The following is a 17,845-nucleotide window of genomic DNA, read 5'->3' as shown; positions in this document are numbered from 1 at the left end:
TATGCTAAAGGAATAAGCTCCTTAATAAAAAATAGTCTTCTTCCACCCTCCATCTTCTGTGCTGTTTGCAGAGCATGCTTTGACTCATATGTTCTCCATCTGCTCTGTCTGGATGCTTTTGCCTCACACATGCCCACTCGAGATGCAAGGTAAGTTGCTGATCTCTCACTGAGAAATAAGCAGGGAGCATAAATAGTTTGTGCCGTAATTAATAGCAAGAACTGACACTTGCGGTGTGCAGTGCATTGTGTGTAGTGGTTTCTGCACTTTGCCTCCCCCCTTCAGGTTCCCTGAGCTCTGGGTGCTCAGTTGGTTTAATTTTTGCCACTGCTTCCTTTTTTTTTCTGTCCTTACAAGACTGGGAAACTACTGCATTTCAGTGTCAAAGATACCAGTGATGTGGTTAATTTACTTTTCTCCCACTCCACATTTTAAACTTGAGCATCCTTAACCAAGAATGATTTTTCTCCAACTTCCATGAGCTGTCCTCCTTGGAGGACTTCATGGATGAACCATCCGCAGAAAGCCAGCCTCTCGCTGTGGCTGTGAATGAAGCAGTAGCTTCTCTCGTGTCTGGTATGGGAACAGAGCATAAAGACAGAACAGGACAGGGAATTTCTTCCCTCCCAAAAGCCAGACAGCACATCCAGTGATGAAGCCCTTGTTAACACCCATCTTCACACCGTACAGCACAAGTGGAGAGAGAATGGAGGAGCAGAGCGGTGTCCAGGCAGCGTGAAGCAGAAAGGGAGAGATTCCATAGAGAAAAGACGGGTGAAAGGCAGGAAGAGAAAGAACACTTCAGGGAGTGGTGGGTCATCACGAATGAAGTTGGGGCTGGAGGTTTCCCTACTCTCAACACAACCAAGGCACCAAAATAGTAGTTGAAGTGATTTAGTGCCCCCTTAGAGGGCAGAAAGCATGGTATAATGTGCTGAAGACTGTTGCCATATTACAATTAATCTAATTTCTGTTTCCCCACTTACAGTTTGAAATACTATTAAATACATCTGGAACTGATAAATGAATGAATAGACTGCCATTTGCAAATCTTCACCCAAAAATGAAAGAATGTGGCTTCCTATTAAATGGGAGGTTATTACTGTCCCAACATAGGCAACAACATTGGCAATGAGTCCAGCAGAATTAAGGAGCTTTCTGAATACTTTGACAAATAGAGTGCTAATGACCTTGATGAAAAATAACTTTTAGCAAAATCTTCCAAATATTTTCTCCTATTTCAACTATATTTCAGTCCCACTAGATGCATCTGTTCTTCACAAAGGAATTCTAGTAGGCATTGGAATATTTTTTCAACATCACTGATCAATTACTTTACTGCCAAAGCTGATTGGATATAAAATTCAGACTACTTTTTAATGTAAAATGGCTTTTCAGATTGAATCAAACAAGTACTTCAATTACTTTTTATTTTTCAGGTGAAGATAAAAAAACCCAAAGCCTAAATCCATATCGCTTTCATTTCTCAAAAATAAAATATTTTTGTATTAACTCTCTCCCCACAAAAGCAGCTGTAAACAATTGAGTTAATACCCTATCTGCAGTCCTCATCTCTCAGACAAGGATTTACTGGCTGGAGGAGCTGTTGACCTCTCCCAGCTGCAGAGTGGTAAGAAGGCCGCTCCACTTCTTGGCCAAAACCATCCATCATCTGTGAAGTACCGTGGGATGAGTACAGCAAAGAGCTCCTTAAGTCCTGCACAGGCAGAGGAGGCAGTTGCAGGATTATGTCCCTGGTCACCAGTGCCCGGCTGTGCCACAGGGCTCAGCTGGGTGACCTTGTGCCCCACCAGCGGCTCATTCTCCCTGGCACGGAGGGAGGACCTTCTGCCTGGGTAAAGAGCTTGTGCCTCAGCTACCAGCAGAGGAGAAGGGTCACTGGAGATGGTTTCCTGAAGGATCAAGGCGCAGTTCTTACTGCTGCCACTTCTGTACTGTGTGCAAATAATGGACACGTTCAATAACTCAGTTCTCTTTTGAAAACGCAGACAGTGCTTCCCTGCTTTACAGGAGTGCCAGAGGCTGGTTGGTGTTTGCTGGGTTCTCAGCTGTTGTGAGGGAGAGATGAGTATTTGTGTAGACAGCGGTCGTGACATAGAGGTTTGTATTATGTCCATAGCCACCATGAGGTCATCCACTAACATTGCTAGAGTAATTTCATCCCATCTGAAGGCACACTGGAGGAAGAGACCAAAGTGCACTTTCTATTAGCTTCTTGAGACTTGTGGTTATTCCTAAGTGTGTTGTGACTTTTCCTGGGGAGACTGGAAACAGTACAGGAGCTCCTTCCCAAATATTTTCCCAAATATTCTTGTGATGTTCTTGGCTGCCTAACCTACTGCTGCATCCTTTCTGCTTCCCAAGATATGCCTAAGTGAAGGCATACCATAAATCCGTGAATCCGGACTGTCTGAGTCACTGGGATGCATGCAGCTAAGCCTGGGCTCACTTTCATGGCCCCTGTCTGAAGTTGCCCTGAAGCTGAAGTCCATTAGTTTTAAGCCCCCACTTGCTCTGTGCTTTCACCAGCAGAGAGAGGTCAGAACAAGAATAAATTTCACAGCAAACAGCCCAAGTATTCCTCTGGCCTTTTTGTGGTTCTTCTAGTGTGTCTGCATTGACATTTACAGAAGCAGATGAGCTCATGTTTAATAAAAAGTTTTAAAATAATCTGGTCTGATTGGGTGCTTAAACTATTGAATTTTAGCCCCGTGATTTTCGTCTCCTGCTGCCATGAATGCTTGAGGTCAGTACATTCAAGCCCTTAAGTAGCTGTGGACTTCTGACCAGGACTTTTCTGGCTTGGGCCTTCTGACAGGGGAGCGGTGTGGTGAGGAGGATGAGCCCAGTTGAAGGGATTACCAACACCCACATTATAGTACAAAATCCATCACTGATTGCCTGTCACCTTGGTTTAGACAAGATGCTTTTTCTTTCTTTGTGTGTATTTCGTCACTGATGAAGTGCTGCTTTTTTCTCCCCATCTCCCAGAAATGTTATAAGGGTTAATTGGAGTTTTTATAAAGCATACTGACAGTTAGAAGTTACTTTAATTATTAATAGTATTAATGATATACGCCATCACAAGGAATTATACTCTGGTAATCCCTGCTGATCCCATAGTGACTGTGGGTTATATAGGGTCTCCTAATGTACTTTTTGTCCCAGTTTGCTAAAAAGTCTGGGGTTTGGGGTTTGTTTTGCTCTCTTTTTGCAATAAAATGGCAAAATGGTATCTAATATTCCTGAGATGAGAAAGCAGTGTTGTGCACTGGAGAATGTACTAGAGAGAGTCTTTTTAAAGTTTAGGATTTATCTAAGGACCGTAATAGAGTTTCAAGTCTTTTTATAGTATTATAGTTCTGCTGCTCAGTGTGGCAAGCTTTTCTTTATATTTTAATTTTGTTCAATAGTTAAGAAGTTGTTTACAGGGCTAAAGGAGACTGCTTAACAAGGTAGGCCAATAGGTCAAGTAGTTAAAATGCTAATACCAGTCTACTGCCAGGTACCTTCTGCAAAAATGCCAACACAAAGTTTAGTACCCTGCTAAGAATGTGCTACAGCAGCAACAGCAGAGGAGCAACAAGAGGTCCGAAGTGCGTGGTCTGGCATGGACCTACATTATGTACCCTCTCTACCCAGTGCTGCTGCCAGTCAAATGGGCCAGGATCGATCACTTAGCTATTCTTGCTGGAAATAACCCCGACACAAGATCCCACCTAGAAATTTCCAGAAGGGAATTACACACGTGGGTGCCCTGACACAGCAGTGCTGAGCTGCTTGCTAGCAGTGGCTTCAAGGGCTTAAAGCAAAGACGTTATTGGCAAGGAAAAAAACAGTGTGAGGAAGCCAGTGATTAATCAATCAACAGTATTAGGTGAGTTTCTTCTCCTCCTGGCATATCTTTGCAATGCTCTTAACTCAGTCCTTCTTCTCAGGCCTGTGAGAGAAGCCGTGGTCCTTGCTGTCTTCACCATGGGCTCTTCATACCTTCTTCTCTCGGTTTGACACAGACTCAAATCCAAGCACGTCTTGTCTTCCAGCCAGCACAGCTGAGGTGCCTGCAGCTCTGTTTCTGGAGAGGGAGACCCTCACTAACCTTTCTCAGCCAACCTGCTGTTTTCAAGAGGTCTCCTCCTCTCGCCAAGCTTCCTGAGCCCACCTAGCGCACTGTGCTGGCTCCACACCTGCACTCTGGCCAGGTGTGCTTGCGGCAGTTCTCCGGTCCTTCCCTTAGCAGTGAGGTTAATCTTATGGCCCTCTCCCAGTGGAAAATACCACTGCTGTGGAATTGGAGTGCTCTTAATTACATGTGCGTTTTCCCCTTCCCAACAGATGCCTTTCTCCAGTATAAGGCCTCTATCAATCAGTCTCAGGCAGCTCAGAGTCACTGTTATCTCTCTTCATCGACATGTTTGTAGTGATCTTTCTTGTTTGTAAGTGTTTACTGTGCAATTCTTACACTTGTAGTCACTCTGGGTATTTTGGTTGCAACAGAACAGTGTTACAGCTGACATGATGAAATGTGACTGGCTGGTCCATTCCCACCTGAAAGGCATTTCCATAATGTTATCTCAAACACACATTCACACACAATGTAATCATTAGCAATGAGGAAACCACATGTCAAACTGGGGCGTTTCTGTTGTCTCTGTTCCTCAGCTAAAAAACAGTGACAGTTACAGGGTTGTTGTATTTAGAAAATACTCTGAGAGTCTGTACAAGAGAGACTTCTGAAGTGCATAGGGTGGAAATGTTATAGGTCACAGAAGTTCAGCTCTTCTTTTCTGCTCTGACCCCAGAGAACCAAGGGGATGGTGTCAAGACCATGTACAAAATGCAGCAACTTTTACAAACCCAGCCTTGGCAAGGGAGGAGAATGGAAAGAGAGGTACTCAGGACTGACAAGACTGGATTTAAAGGCCAGTGACCAAACAGCCAGGCACTTAGGGACACAGGGTTATAGGTCAGAATCACAGAATTGCTCAGGTGGGAGGGCACCCTTGGACATCATCTACTCCAACCTCCCTGCTAAGCAGCGTCTGCCTAGCTGACCAGTGGCCCAGGATCATGTCCAGTCAGGTTTTGAATATTGCTAAAGATGGAGACTCCACAACCTCTCTCGGCAACTTCTTTCCGTGTTTAATAAAAAAAAAAAAACAACAACAACAACAACTAAACAAACAAACAAAAAACTTTTTATTTGTTTAAACAAAAAGTGTTATGAGCTATTTGCATGACTGGGTGACCTCAGTCCCAATACTGGCATCTATCCCCCAGCACAGAAGAGATCAGACCAGCTGAAGGGCAAAACTTTGCAGATAACTGATTGTACAGTTTAATGAGCAGGTGCTGCAAAGGAAGTTCTGTCTTGAATCCTTGTGGCAATAGGGGAATACAGATAAATTTTCTAGTACCAGAAAAATGCATGGTGATACTGCAAGTATGAACTTCTCAGACTACATTTAGCAGGGTCCTGGGAGGCAGACCAAGGGGTACCTCACACTAAACACTTCGGACCTCAGCTGGTTTACTCTTGCTGGGAGACTGGAGCAGACGTCGTTCAGGACTTTATTCCATGTCAGGAGCTGTGACTCCAGGCAGAGTAAGAAGCCCTCCTTCCTCCAGGGCTCTCCAGGGCATGGGGCATGAGACCGTTCATCCCATTGCAACCATCCCGCTCACCTACTGCTCTCCCGGGAACCAATGACCTTACACATCTGACAGTTCTGCTCCCTTCCTTACTAGGAAAAATGCTACCATATGGTAAGAAGAATCACATTTCATCTCCAACTTTTCTTCTTTTTTCACATCTAGAATAGAAAAGCCACGCAGGTCTCTGATAGCTCCGTGAGATCAGCCTGACTGGGGACGGAGCTATTAGTGAGGGAAGCAGAGACAAGCATATGAAGGTTAAGGTGGACAGAAAAAATTAGGCCAGACTCTGCAAGACAGCGCAGATAAGCCCATAGCTTTATTATTGTGGGTGTCACAGCAGCACTGCACCCTGATTGTCTTGGAACCCTCTGATGTCATGTATGTTCAGTATTGCTGTCCTCTTGTGATGCTCATGTATTGCCCATCACTGCAATCCTCAAACAGGTATTTGACAGCAGGAAATAGCAGGCCATTTCCCATTAAAATATTTATCGAGCTCTGCGTTGTCTGTGTTAAAGCAAGATTACTTGTGTTGGTAGGGTTCAAAGTCTAAAAAAGTAATGAAATGTAAAAGATAAACTCTGTATAGCAGTGTTGACGTCAGTTTTATTTACATCCTCTATTTTACAGTATTCAGTAAATATGTACAGAAATACATTTACAGATTAGGATATCAGTGTCCATATTTACCAAGAAAAACAGGTAAATAGAAATGTGTTCTATGTAAGGAATGTGATTGAATTTTTCTCTAGAAAAAAACGTGATTTCTTATTTGCTAGCACTTGACACTGTAACAGTATAATCTTGAGTTGCATGATTTATAGTTTGTCTTCAGCTCTCATCACTTGGCAGGGAAGGTTCACAGAAGACATGCATGCCTTAGTTGAACCATGGATGAAAGGCAAAACACCTGCCAGTCTCCAGATACGTTCCTCTTCCCCCACCCTTCTCCCCAAATGTGTACCTTCGCATGCTTGGCCAAACCACACTTTAGCCATGCAGCATATTTGGATTTTAGAAAGATGTGACACTATCAGGATTCATACATATTAAAGAATAAGGGCAAACACTTTCTTGCATACTATACTGCTTAACACTGAGATCTTTATCAGTCTAAGCATGCATACACGTGATTTAATGTGATACCATTTGTAAAAAGTATGCCACCCTCTTGAGACCCTTGTCTTTATCTGCTTTCAATTACATTTGAAGTATTCAGAAAGTCTCCTATACTAATCCCATCCAAGTTGGAAGCCACATAGCTCATGCATGAGACTGTCAGACATGAGTAGTTACAGATGTCAGTGCACCAGTGGCAGGAATCCAGGAAGATAGATCAAGGCTTAGTCACTAAAAAATACAAGCCAGCACATCTCAGATACATAGCATCGTAGCACCTCATAAGCAAAACGTGTCATGACAGGAAATCAATAACCTCTTCGAAGTGATCTGGTTTTGAAATATTCTTGATTAATTACGCCGTGGTGTGTTTGGCAACTTTGCCTGATCCAGCATTAACCTAATGCTTTTTGCATGAAGCACTATTGTAACTGTTCTCATAAGTCAAATCTGATGGTTCAAGTCGGGTTCTAAAGGGTCAGGTTATAGATTTTGTAATGTCTTTGTGTCCGACATTGCTGCCTTTACTACAGTGTGTAGGCTTTTACTATCCATCGAAATAACAGTTGTTTTAACATGGACAATAGCGTTTAGAACTAGTTGCATTTGAAGCTGAATGATTCTCCCAAAGTATGTCATATAGTGGGTAAAACCAGTAGGGAATGTCCGTGTGTTTTCATGACAGAAGATCTTAGTTCAGGGTGTTCCTCAGGCTTGTTAGCTTACATTCCTTCTTTGCAGAGAAGCAGCTCTAGTAGACACACAAGCAGGGCTGCACCCCTACCTTTCTTCCCCTGCCTTCCTGCACAGACTTGTTTTCCCCCAACCATATGTGCTGCCTCAGGAGCAGGACCCCAGCCCATGCCTCCTGCCTTCCCTGCACCCCCACCACGGATCCTCACGTCCCAGCACACCAGCACGTGCTAGTGCTGTACTCACTCACTGACAGCACATCACTCCCAGGCTTGCTGGTTATGGTACCTCTAGACCCTGCCTTGGCCTGCCTTCTGCATCCTGAGCACAGAGCGCAAGACCAGCAGCATGTTTTCCTGCAGCAGGTGCCATCACCAAAGCCAAGTGCAGCGCTGGGAGCTGCTGTGGTGCCTGGCCACGGCTTATCACCGGTCACCAGGTCACTCAGCAGCGGCTGCCAGCGTCCACGGCTCAGCCCGGTGCCCTGGCACGGGCGGGAGGGACACGCAGCTGGTGCTAGTGCAGTGCTTTGGCCAGGGGCACACGCACCATAGCTGGAGAAGCTCTTCCCTCCTGCATGTCTGCCTTGCAGCAGAGGGCATGGTGTTCAGAAGACGCAGGGCAGTGCATGTCATGCAAAACTGGTTACAGATGGATCTCTGGGTGCACTAGTGAGACCACGCTCACGTTAGTCTGCTACTGCTTTCTGTAATATGAGAACAAAAAAGATTAGGTTACGTCCTCTAGAGTTATCTATTAAAGGAGTTTGCATGTATTATATAAAGAAATAATTAAAGATAATGACAATGTCTGTAAGATAAATTATTTGAACCCATTTACACATAGCTACAGTCATCATGTGACAGACCAAAGTTTGACCTTTGGCTACCTCACCTGCACAACACCCAATAAATCCACCTCCTCGGTAACCACTTCCAAGATTTTACATTTCCGAATAGCATCAAAGAGCCACCATTAGAAAAAGAAACTGCCAAATAATGGTTTCTTGATTTTCCCAAATGTGGACTTTCTTTCCCCAAATTATACTGGCCCAAAGCCCAGGACAGGCAAGGTTCAGTCCTGGAGCAGTGACAGATTCAGGGTCCAATGTCTTCAGATTAGAAAGAGGATACTTTGGCTACCATGAAGCCGAAAATATCATTCTGTGAAAGCCTTAGTGCTAACCCTGGAATATTGCCAGATACTAGAATTTAACATGGCACGTTTTATGTACAGATAAACTTTTCAAGTCAGTTAAAGAGATTTAGAAAACATATCGATACGAATTATTTTCTCCTTTGGAGGCCTCTGCAGTTAGACTCATGATATGGAAGGAAGTTGGCTTTTCAAGCAGAGGAATACTATTTTCCATATGAGTAAAATGGTTTTAAATCATTGCGAAAATACATCTGCAAGCTTTCTTTAGTGATTTTTGTGCTAGGAATGCGTGAGGCTCTGTGACTTTACTAGCTCTTTTTCAGCATGACCTGCATAAACAGTCAACCTTCATTCATGCAAATTAAATCTCAGTGATAGATGTAAGAGTGTGTTTGTGTATATACTTTGATTTTAAGGATAATTGTAAGAGACAATAATATATTTCTTTGCCTAGATAAACCTTTTTGCAAATAGTAGTTTAAGAAATTCTAGGGCAAGTGGTTTAAAGGGTAAGAGGCAAATAAGCTGAACAAAATATGTAGAAAAATTACTTGGCACAACATTGTGATCAATGGGTGATCCTTGCACAGTATGTATGTGTGTGTATGTTCCACATTGTTAGTGGCATGTTTTTTCTAAGGATTTTGTGGCAGAAATAAGGACTTGAGGTTGAAAGTGAATTGGGGTTCATGGGCTTTGTTCAGCTGTGTCAGAATCTGGGCTTTGTTGATTCTCTTGTGTTTTAAAAGTCTCCTAACAGCAGCATAGTGCCCACTACCGGGCGCTGGCTGGGGAGTTTGGGGCTGGCATGGAGGAACAGAAAAGTCTGGCTAGGGGATCCCAGCAAAAGGAGAGAGATGTGTTATGTGACTTATGTGACATTGCACTTCACATGTGTTTAATGATTTCTGGATACATGACATGCTTTAAAAGTAGTTATATTGAACTATACTAAGTTAAAGAAAATAAAACATGTAGCAGTGCTGTTCCATTTAGCAACGTGAAACTGGTTTTGCACAATTTTGCTATACCAGATGTGCTGTGTCCTGTCCTGTCCCCTCCCTGCCATCATCTTGCTTCAAGTCAAGGTGACCACGGTTTTGATGTGTCAAGTTAAGGCATTACCTGTGCCTGCTAAACATACTGATGGATGTGAAGGGAGGACCTGAGGTAGCTGAGAGGGGCCAGGACAGAAGGGAGGATGCGTCACCCTGGGAGCTGCTGAGTCAGGGCACAGGGGGGACGCGTGGGCTGGGAGGGTGGGAGCTGCAAGGAAGCAGCAGGAGCTGAGATGGGAGACAGACAGACAGGTCAGAGGGAGGCAGCTGAAAAAGCCTCCAAAAGTAGAGGGGAACCAGTGCCGAGGGTCAGTCAAGGTGACAACTGGGAGATACTGAAAGGGCTGAGATGTCTCAGAGCTATAAACTTGAATGAGTAGATTGGCTTTCATACCAAATTTGTGTTACTTCTCTAAACCTGCTTGCTTGTCTTAGGCTGACACACAAGAATGGAACTGAGGAATATGCTGTGGTTCTATATTCCTCTATAGCTACCCTACATAACCTCAAGTGAGGCATGCCATCTCCATCTTACCCTCCTGCAAAAAATGGGATAGAATATCCTGCCTCTACAGATCAGTTCTGCTGTGAGGGTATGTTTAGTAATGCTTTTGGGGTGCCGAAGTGCTTCAGTGATTGTCACTATGGAAATTCTATAGATAAACACCTATATATAACTGCCCTGACACTAGTGCGGTCATAGGGGTGAGATCGGATTGACACTGCTATTTCAATGTATAGTATGTACTGCAGGTGTCAGAAACAACCAGAACAAACCTGTCAACATTAGGTATGCGTGGAGAAAGTGATACAATTTCTGTTAAGTCAGATATGCCATGTCCACTGTATTTATCAACAGAAAAGAGGAAGGGGGAAATAACATTAAAGAGGAAATGTTAATTTTCATTTCGAATAACTCTGCTCTCTTATATTGATTAAAAATGGTTGTCCTCGGCTCTTGTGTGTTTGTGGCATTATAGCGTATTGGTCTTTGTTTAGATCAGACAATACTTCTTCCTCCCTCCAACCTACAATAACAATTAACAAGCCGTCTGTGGCTGCCTTGGAGTGCATCCTGTGCATCAGTGTGTCTCGGTTAATAGTCATAATTTCTCATTTGTAAGAGCAAAAGTGCTACCAGCGCTTTCAGACTCAGAAGGGCTCAGACTGACTCAAGGATTCCAATTTATTATGTACCCAGCTCTGATATCCTGCTGCTCTCTTTATGGATTAGGTTGCCTTGGTGGAAGGTATCATCCTTCAGATGACACATAAATACTCTCTTGCCAGCTGTTCCTTTCTCAGAAGTTTCTCAACGAGTAAATCGTAATCATGCCCCTTGTTTTCCTACTTTTTGATCTTGTTCTCCACATTAGTCTGCTAGGAGCATGCAGAAAATGCAGCTTTATTACTGCTATTACTCTACAAATGGCGCTGATTAAAACTGTAGGGATTTTTAGGCCTATTAGTATTAGTTTCTAAAGTGAATACACTGGTAGTGCTTTTAAATTATGAGGAATGCACATCGGTCATTTTGCTGATCATTTCTGTAAAATCTTTAATCTCAAGGTGCTGCACAAATCCACGAGAGGTAAGAAGAAGCTACAGACAGATTGCTTCATGCAGCAGCTGTTGAACAACACGTAATCTGGTTGTGAGCTCAGGAAAAAAAAAAAAAAGTGAAAGGTAACATCCTACTGATGGAAACTAGAATTTGGAGGGGAGCTTAGAAAGACAGAAGGCAGAGGCAGCTGGCAGATGCAGCAGTTCGCGCGGCAGGGTGCAAAGAAGGAGGTCTCCGTCAAATTCGTATCGGTGTAAGTCTCAGGCACGGTGTCGGTGCCGCAGGGCTGTTTCCCCAGCAGATGCTGGAGCAGCTGCCCCTGCCAGGGCAGCGACTTCGACACGGAGGCAGCTTTGGGTGGCGGATGCAGCCACCCAGGTCCTGCCCAGGCTGCGCAAATTCTGTGGGTGAAGGCCCGTCTGCAGCCTCCTTGTTCCAGGGAGCACCAGCACTTCCAGGAGGCTCCCAGTCCATCAGTTAAAATGTTGGTGACATCAAAGCTGCAAGGCCGCCTCCTTTCATGTCACTGGGCTTTCACTGACTCTTGAGAGCGAGGGTTGAATGTCACACCAAAGCCTTCTCAACAGAGGCTCATGGTATTTCCATTGAACTAAAATGTCCCATAGCCTGCAGTTTTTAGTCTGATCAAGTCAAGTAACAAATCACAGTCTTCTGTTGGTTGAAGTGAATTATAATCACAATTTATGTGATCCCCAAATGGTTTCACCATCCCTGCAGAACTGCTGTATACTCACTGGGCGTGTGAGAAAGCAGATGCTTTCTTAGACTGAACTCTGTTGTAAAGGCAGTTCTGGACAGTCTCTGCAGATCAGGACTGGGTGACTTGGGAAGACAGCACTGCCATGTTTGTGCTGAGGACAGAAGATACCAATACACAAAGATGTCAGTTTAGCACCTTTTGAAAAGCTGTAACATTTCCTTTAAAAAACAGTTAAGGGAGAAGGCCAGGCAAGGCATTGATGAAACAGTGTTAAAAAAGCAGCACTTACTAGTCGGAAGATAAAATATATAATCAGGCTTTCAAGAATGAGCAGTTAATTTGTCCAAAGACTATTACAGAACTTAATGTACCTGATTTACATAAAACCTTTTTTTCCAACTACCTGTTGCAGCACACACTGAAAATGGGGAAGTACAGTCCTCCAGCAAAGCTCAGCTTGGCAGGCCAACACTACAGACACGCTGCCTATTTGTAACGTGGTTTTCGAGTCCCAAATGTCGTTAGGCACATACATACCATTTGAGAGGTAGTATGTATTTTAAAAATGTCTTTTGAAGAGTCACTAATGAGCAGAGTTTCTCTCAGGAAGCAATGACAGTGGTTCTAGGAATTAATCTACCTGCAGGTCTTGGGCGGCTTTTTTGCAGTGTGTGCTAATTCAGCTTCACTCAGAAGTTGCTCTCTTGGAGTCATTCTCCCGAGTATTTTCTGGATCAAATTCTCCATATGATAACCTTCCCGCAAATTCCACCCAACCGGGCTGGTTTCTCTCTGTTCTAATGCATCATTACCAGCAGTTGAAGATTCAACATATTTCTTCCCCACTTGGAAGGTGATGGGAAGCAGTGCTGTGTGGTGGACACAAAACGGGGAGGAAATTGCAGCTTGCTGCTCTGCAGGCCAGCACTTGCTGGCAGACCTGGCAAGTGTAAATATCTCTCAAAGCTGCCTTCCTGCTGCAGGGACAGGCAGTGACGGGACACGAGAGGGCTGAGCAGGGTGACGCTGTGGCAGGGTAACAGGGGCTTACTCCACGCACCAGCTCATGAGATGGTCTTGGCAGATGGATCGCTTTGGAGAGGGGTTAAAAGTGGGTCTGAGGGTCACTGCCTTGGCACGCTGGAGAAAAAGGGCTTTGCAGCCACGAGGGCACCTTGGCAGGCAGCACCATGGTCGCAGCAGAAGTCAACAGGCTACATTTTCCTGCTGGTAGGTATAGTTGCTGAGCCCAAGCTAGGAGCTCCTGCTAAGGATAGGGTTCAGTTGCTCCCTTGCTGCTGCCTGGACAGGGTGGGGGATACCGCGAGCCTGCTGTCCCACCATAGCACACGGGCAGCAAGTGTTGCCTTCCTGGTCCATGGACGGGGGCGCTCCCGGGCACCCACAGCATCGCTTGGCTCAGGTCTCCAGGGTCAGCACGGTTGTACCAGCAAAACTGTCTCACAGGAGCAGCTGGTCTCAGTGGGAGCAGAATAAGCTGTCCGGGAAAAAATGCAGCTTTGCTTGTAAATACTTAGTCCCTAATAAAAGTGCCTTATCAATATAGCTTTGATTACTAATGCTAGCATAGTGCTACTATTACAACACTATGCTAGTCATTACACTCTAATTAAAAATTTGCCCTTCAAGACTTTAAATGGCACAAAATAACAACTACTGGAAAGCTGTTACAGCAGCCAGACATCCTCACCATTTAAACATGTTATTTGACCTTCCTCATTCCTTAGTCTTCTCTCAAGTAAGCCCCTGGAGATACTTTGACAAAGAAGGTGAGAAATGTTCTCTCCTCCAGCCTGCCAGTAAGTAAAAGGGATCAGTCCCAGAGATACCAGTTGGGCATCTTTGATCAGCATGACGTGACCTTTAACAAACAGGTCAGGGAAGCATCAATGCTACTTTCTCTCTAAGCCTCATTGGCCCAAGTTTATTCAGAAATCAGGTGGCAAAAACATTAGAGGGTATGAAATTTCTGGACTCCTGCAGCTTTCCCAACCCTGGTGGATCCCACTCCAAGCACATTTGACCCCTGCTCACCTTCACTAGGCTTCAGTCCAGGTGCCAATCTGATTCAAATTGGGTATTTATAGCTCCAGAGTTGTCATTGGCACTGTTCAACAGAAGGTATCCCTGCCTAGAAAATTTCATGTTTTTTAAATTAAGGGCTTTGGAGAGCCTGCAATGTAGGAAAGAGAAATTTTATCTTGGTTATAGTTTGAGTAAAACACCTGAAACAGCTTTTTAGAGTGGCAGTCTCGCTGGAATATTTTAAACCAAAGTTCGTACTCGGATTTGTAATTCTGCAGTGTTTGCAGGTAGCATTGACATTTGCTATAATGGGCTAAGATTAAAGATACACGTCTCTGATTTTCTCCTTACACTTTTAATTGCACTGTACTTTTGACAGGATTTTATACATAAACTCTTTAGTGAGCTCATTATCCCTTTTTCCCCCATCTTACCTTTAGAAAATAGCAGAAGGGAGAATTTAGAAAAATAATGGCCTATTTTATTATATAACCACAGGAACTGGGAGGAGGGAAAGGCAAAAAAGACTCCAGATTAAGGGTTGATTGCTGAAATTATTTTAACTACTTTTTAATTGGCAAGCTGTTGAGTTGTTGTCATCAATGAAGAGCACATCAACAAGCAGTATGTAACATGGTAAACATTTCAATTGAGAAACAGAGCTCACAAGCTTCGTACCCATCAATCCATGTATCGAAGAGTTAAGATTAAGTGACTGGATCACAAGATTAGATCGTACAAGAAATATCAAGGGTGGGGTTTGGAGTTAAAAGTCTTTGTTGTCTTCTGATTTTTTTTCGCTCTGAAGAGGTTATGGGGGCAAGGCAGGAGGCATTTGCACAGCCTCCAGCTACCCTGCATTTTGGGCTGTGCAGAGTGAGGAACTGATCTCTGTCTGAAGACCTTTTTCATACAGATGCAAGATGTTCAGGTGAATCTCCAGGGCTTGCTTTGCTGTCAGTCCCTGTTAATGGACTCTGAAGATCCTGCACAGTTTAAAGACCTGTCATCTAATAGTGGGCACCTCTGTTGCAGACCACATGTAAAACATCTTTGCGTTCCCTTGATGCTGATTTATACTGTTCAAAGGGGTGGGGGCGGAACAAGTTGTTAAAAGATGAAAAAATTGAAAGCTCCACTAACTGCTGTATTATCCACCTGACATTCTCCAAATGCTAGTCATTAATTACTAATGCCTTGAAAATCAGAGCAGTTATCCAATTCAAATTACGTTACATCTCTGAGCCAGAGCATTTCCATTATCTTATTATTTCCCATTCAGACAATTCTTCCTTCTCTGCAGTTGTTCAAGGCCCACACTCTGCTGTTTCCTCTCATTTGTACCTGTTATCCACACAAGGTTATTTCTGCTCCTTGTCTGTCCTGCCTTCATGTAGGTAAAAATCAGTGTGGGTTAACAGCGTAGTTATTACTAATTTGGCCCTCCAGCTTCCCCAGAACTACATGTGCACACCTGATGGCACAACACGGCCAACGTAAGTCACAACCTTCTTTTCCAGTGGGTGAGCAAGTGTTGGGGAAGGATGGAACCTTAGGCTGCCCTTGCAGCTTAGGCTGCCCTTGCAGTCCTCACACCTGCAGACCTCCCAGTGAACTAGGCAGGAGAGTTTGCAGCCGTGGTCACACCAAGCCCCAGGGCCAAGCTCTCAACCAAAGTAAATCCCTTTAGACACCAGCGATAACTTGTCCCCGTCGTGGCAAAGCAGGGTATGATTCTGGAGTCACCAGTAATGCTGGTTCTAGGTGAGCTGTGTATTGAAAAATGATGGGGTTTATTTTCTGGCACGTTTGTGTTTCGCTTATGTATATTTTCATGTCTGCCAGCACTGTGAAATCTAGACATCGAGTGCTGGGGGCAGGCTAGATGCTATTTCTCATACTGCTGACATTAATTGGATGAACAGACCTTCTCAGAAGGGGCAGTATGGGAAGCGTTTGTGGAAAAATGACAGAATAAGGATTTTCACAGCTAAATAAAGACAAGTGGCTGAAAATGGTTTTTACAGCTTTGGCTTTCTTATGTTTTATTTGGGAATCTAAAACCATTTTGCACAACAACTGACAATTAAGATTCACAACACCTATCCGAAGAAGATAATTGCTCCTGTCTTACAGATGGAGGAGCAGAGGTATTGAGGCTATCATTTGAAAATATGTCCCCTGTTTTCAAGGCCCCAGATTGAGATACATTTAAACCTAATTCTCAGAAGCATTAAATACCTCCATTTGTATTCATTCATTTGGCATTGTTTGTGCTTAGAGTCTCTGAAAATCAGATGCGGTGCTTCCTAACCTGAATGGTCAAAATAACCAGAAAGTGATGTGGCAAAGATAACAGAGCAACTGAAAGGCCAGACTGGGACTAGGACCCCATGTCCCTTCATGCCACATCCCCTTTTTACCCACTGAGTATCTGCCTTGGATTCCTGGACAAAAGGAAAAAAGCACCTTCTGCTCACTCAGTTTTCCTCTGCTCTCTCGAACAATTGGGCATTACAGCGACGATATTTTGGGGGCTATTGATTGGCTTTAAGAGTTGTTTTACCTTGTCTTTCTACGCATCGCGAAGTTATCTTCAGGTTTTTGTGATTCAGTTTCTTATTGTAGACCTAGCATGGAAATGGAGTGAGAATCATTTATATCACCTGGTTTTCCCCCGTTGTTTTGTTTTTTTCAGCACACAACGGTTTTGCCCTTTGTACTAATCGAGATGAGAACAACACATCATCAGTATCCCAGCAGGAGCTGCGGACTGGCTGCAGTGTGCACCTTCGCCGTTGGCTATATTTTATGGTAAGGGCTGTACACGCTGTGTTTTTGTGTTGTATAGGGGGTTTTGTACTGCTAAATTTGGGCACATATTTCATTATGGATATAATCGCTAACAGATTCACAGTGCATGCCTCGTTTGGTCCAAGACCTGGGCTTTGTCTGGTTTCCCCAGATGCTTATATTTTTAGAAAGTATATGCCAAACCTCACACAACAGGAATTTGTTGAACAATCCCATGTAAGCAGTGGTCTTTCCAAGGGTACATTTTTCAACCTTTTTTCAAGCTAAATGTTTTTCTTGGACCTTAGTTTTATTGCTTAGGGTTTTTGTTCTATCAAATAAAATTGAGGATAGGCAAATTATTTCCTGCTTCAGTATTTAAGCAGCAAGAGAAAAGATAGACCACTGTCTTTTTTCTTTACTAGTTCATAAATTCTTTCTGTAAAATTGATTACAGAATAAGCCAGTAATCCAAACACTCTGTAGTTTGTTTTAAAAAATGCAAATGTTTGTGAAAAATTAAACTAAAACAGAAATAACATTTCTTACACAACATTAAATTAAGTCTTTGGGCAGTTACTGTTCAATCACCTGACTTACATCACAGAGTTTATTTACTTTGGTCATTCTAGCATTTTATTTTTCACTAAACCTTTGTTTTATTTACAATGCTTCTTTGATACCATATATTTTTTATCCTTTCTGTAAATACTTCATGACCCCCTGTTTACTTCTTTTCTTTCCTCTCACCTCACAACACCCTTCCCTCAGCTAAGGTGATATTTTCCAAAATTGTGGGTAATGCTGCTCTTTCCACCAGTCAAGTGACATAAAGCTAATGAGAGAGGAACACGGGCTCCAGGCAGTACTGTCACACTGCTTCAGCTGTGCACCTCACCTCTTTGCTCCAAGGAAAGAGAGCCTGTTATTTATGCACATCCACGCACGCTGAGTGACCATAAAGTGCCAGTAATCCAGCTGAAGTGGGATCTTGTGTCCCAGGACAACAGTCAT

General features: G+C 43.6%; 1 protein-coding gene across 1 annotated transcript in view; it reads left to right on the top strand.

The window, feature by feature from the left end:
* Positions 1 to 17,845, top strand: part of AIG1 (androgen induced 1) — a 120,574-nt gene that overhangs the window by 90,305 nt on the left and 12,424 nt on the right. The window contains exon 4 of the mRNA XM_082047336.1: positions 16,737 to 16,852. Coding sequence (XP_081903462.1) covers positions 16,737 to 16,852 — 116 coding nt within the window. The remainder of the gene's footprint in view (positions 1 to 16,736; positions 16,853 to 17,845) is intronic.

The sequence above is a fragment of the Streptopelia decaocto genome, assembly GCF_964273445.1.
Source record: "Streptopelia decaocto genome assembly, chromosome: 3".
Taxonomy (NCBI): Eukaryota; Metazoa; Chordata; class Aves; order Columbiformes; family Columbidae; genus Streptopelia; species Streptopelia decaocto.
The sequence above is the reverse complement of the archived record's forward strand: the minus strand, read 5'-3'. Positions and strand labels throughout refer to the sequence as shown.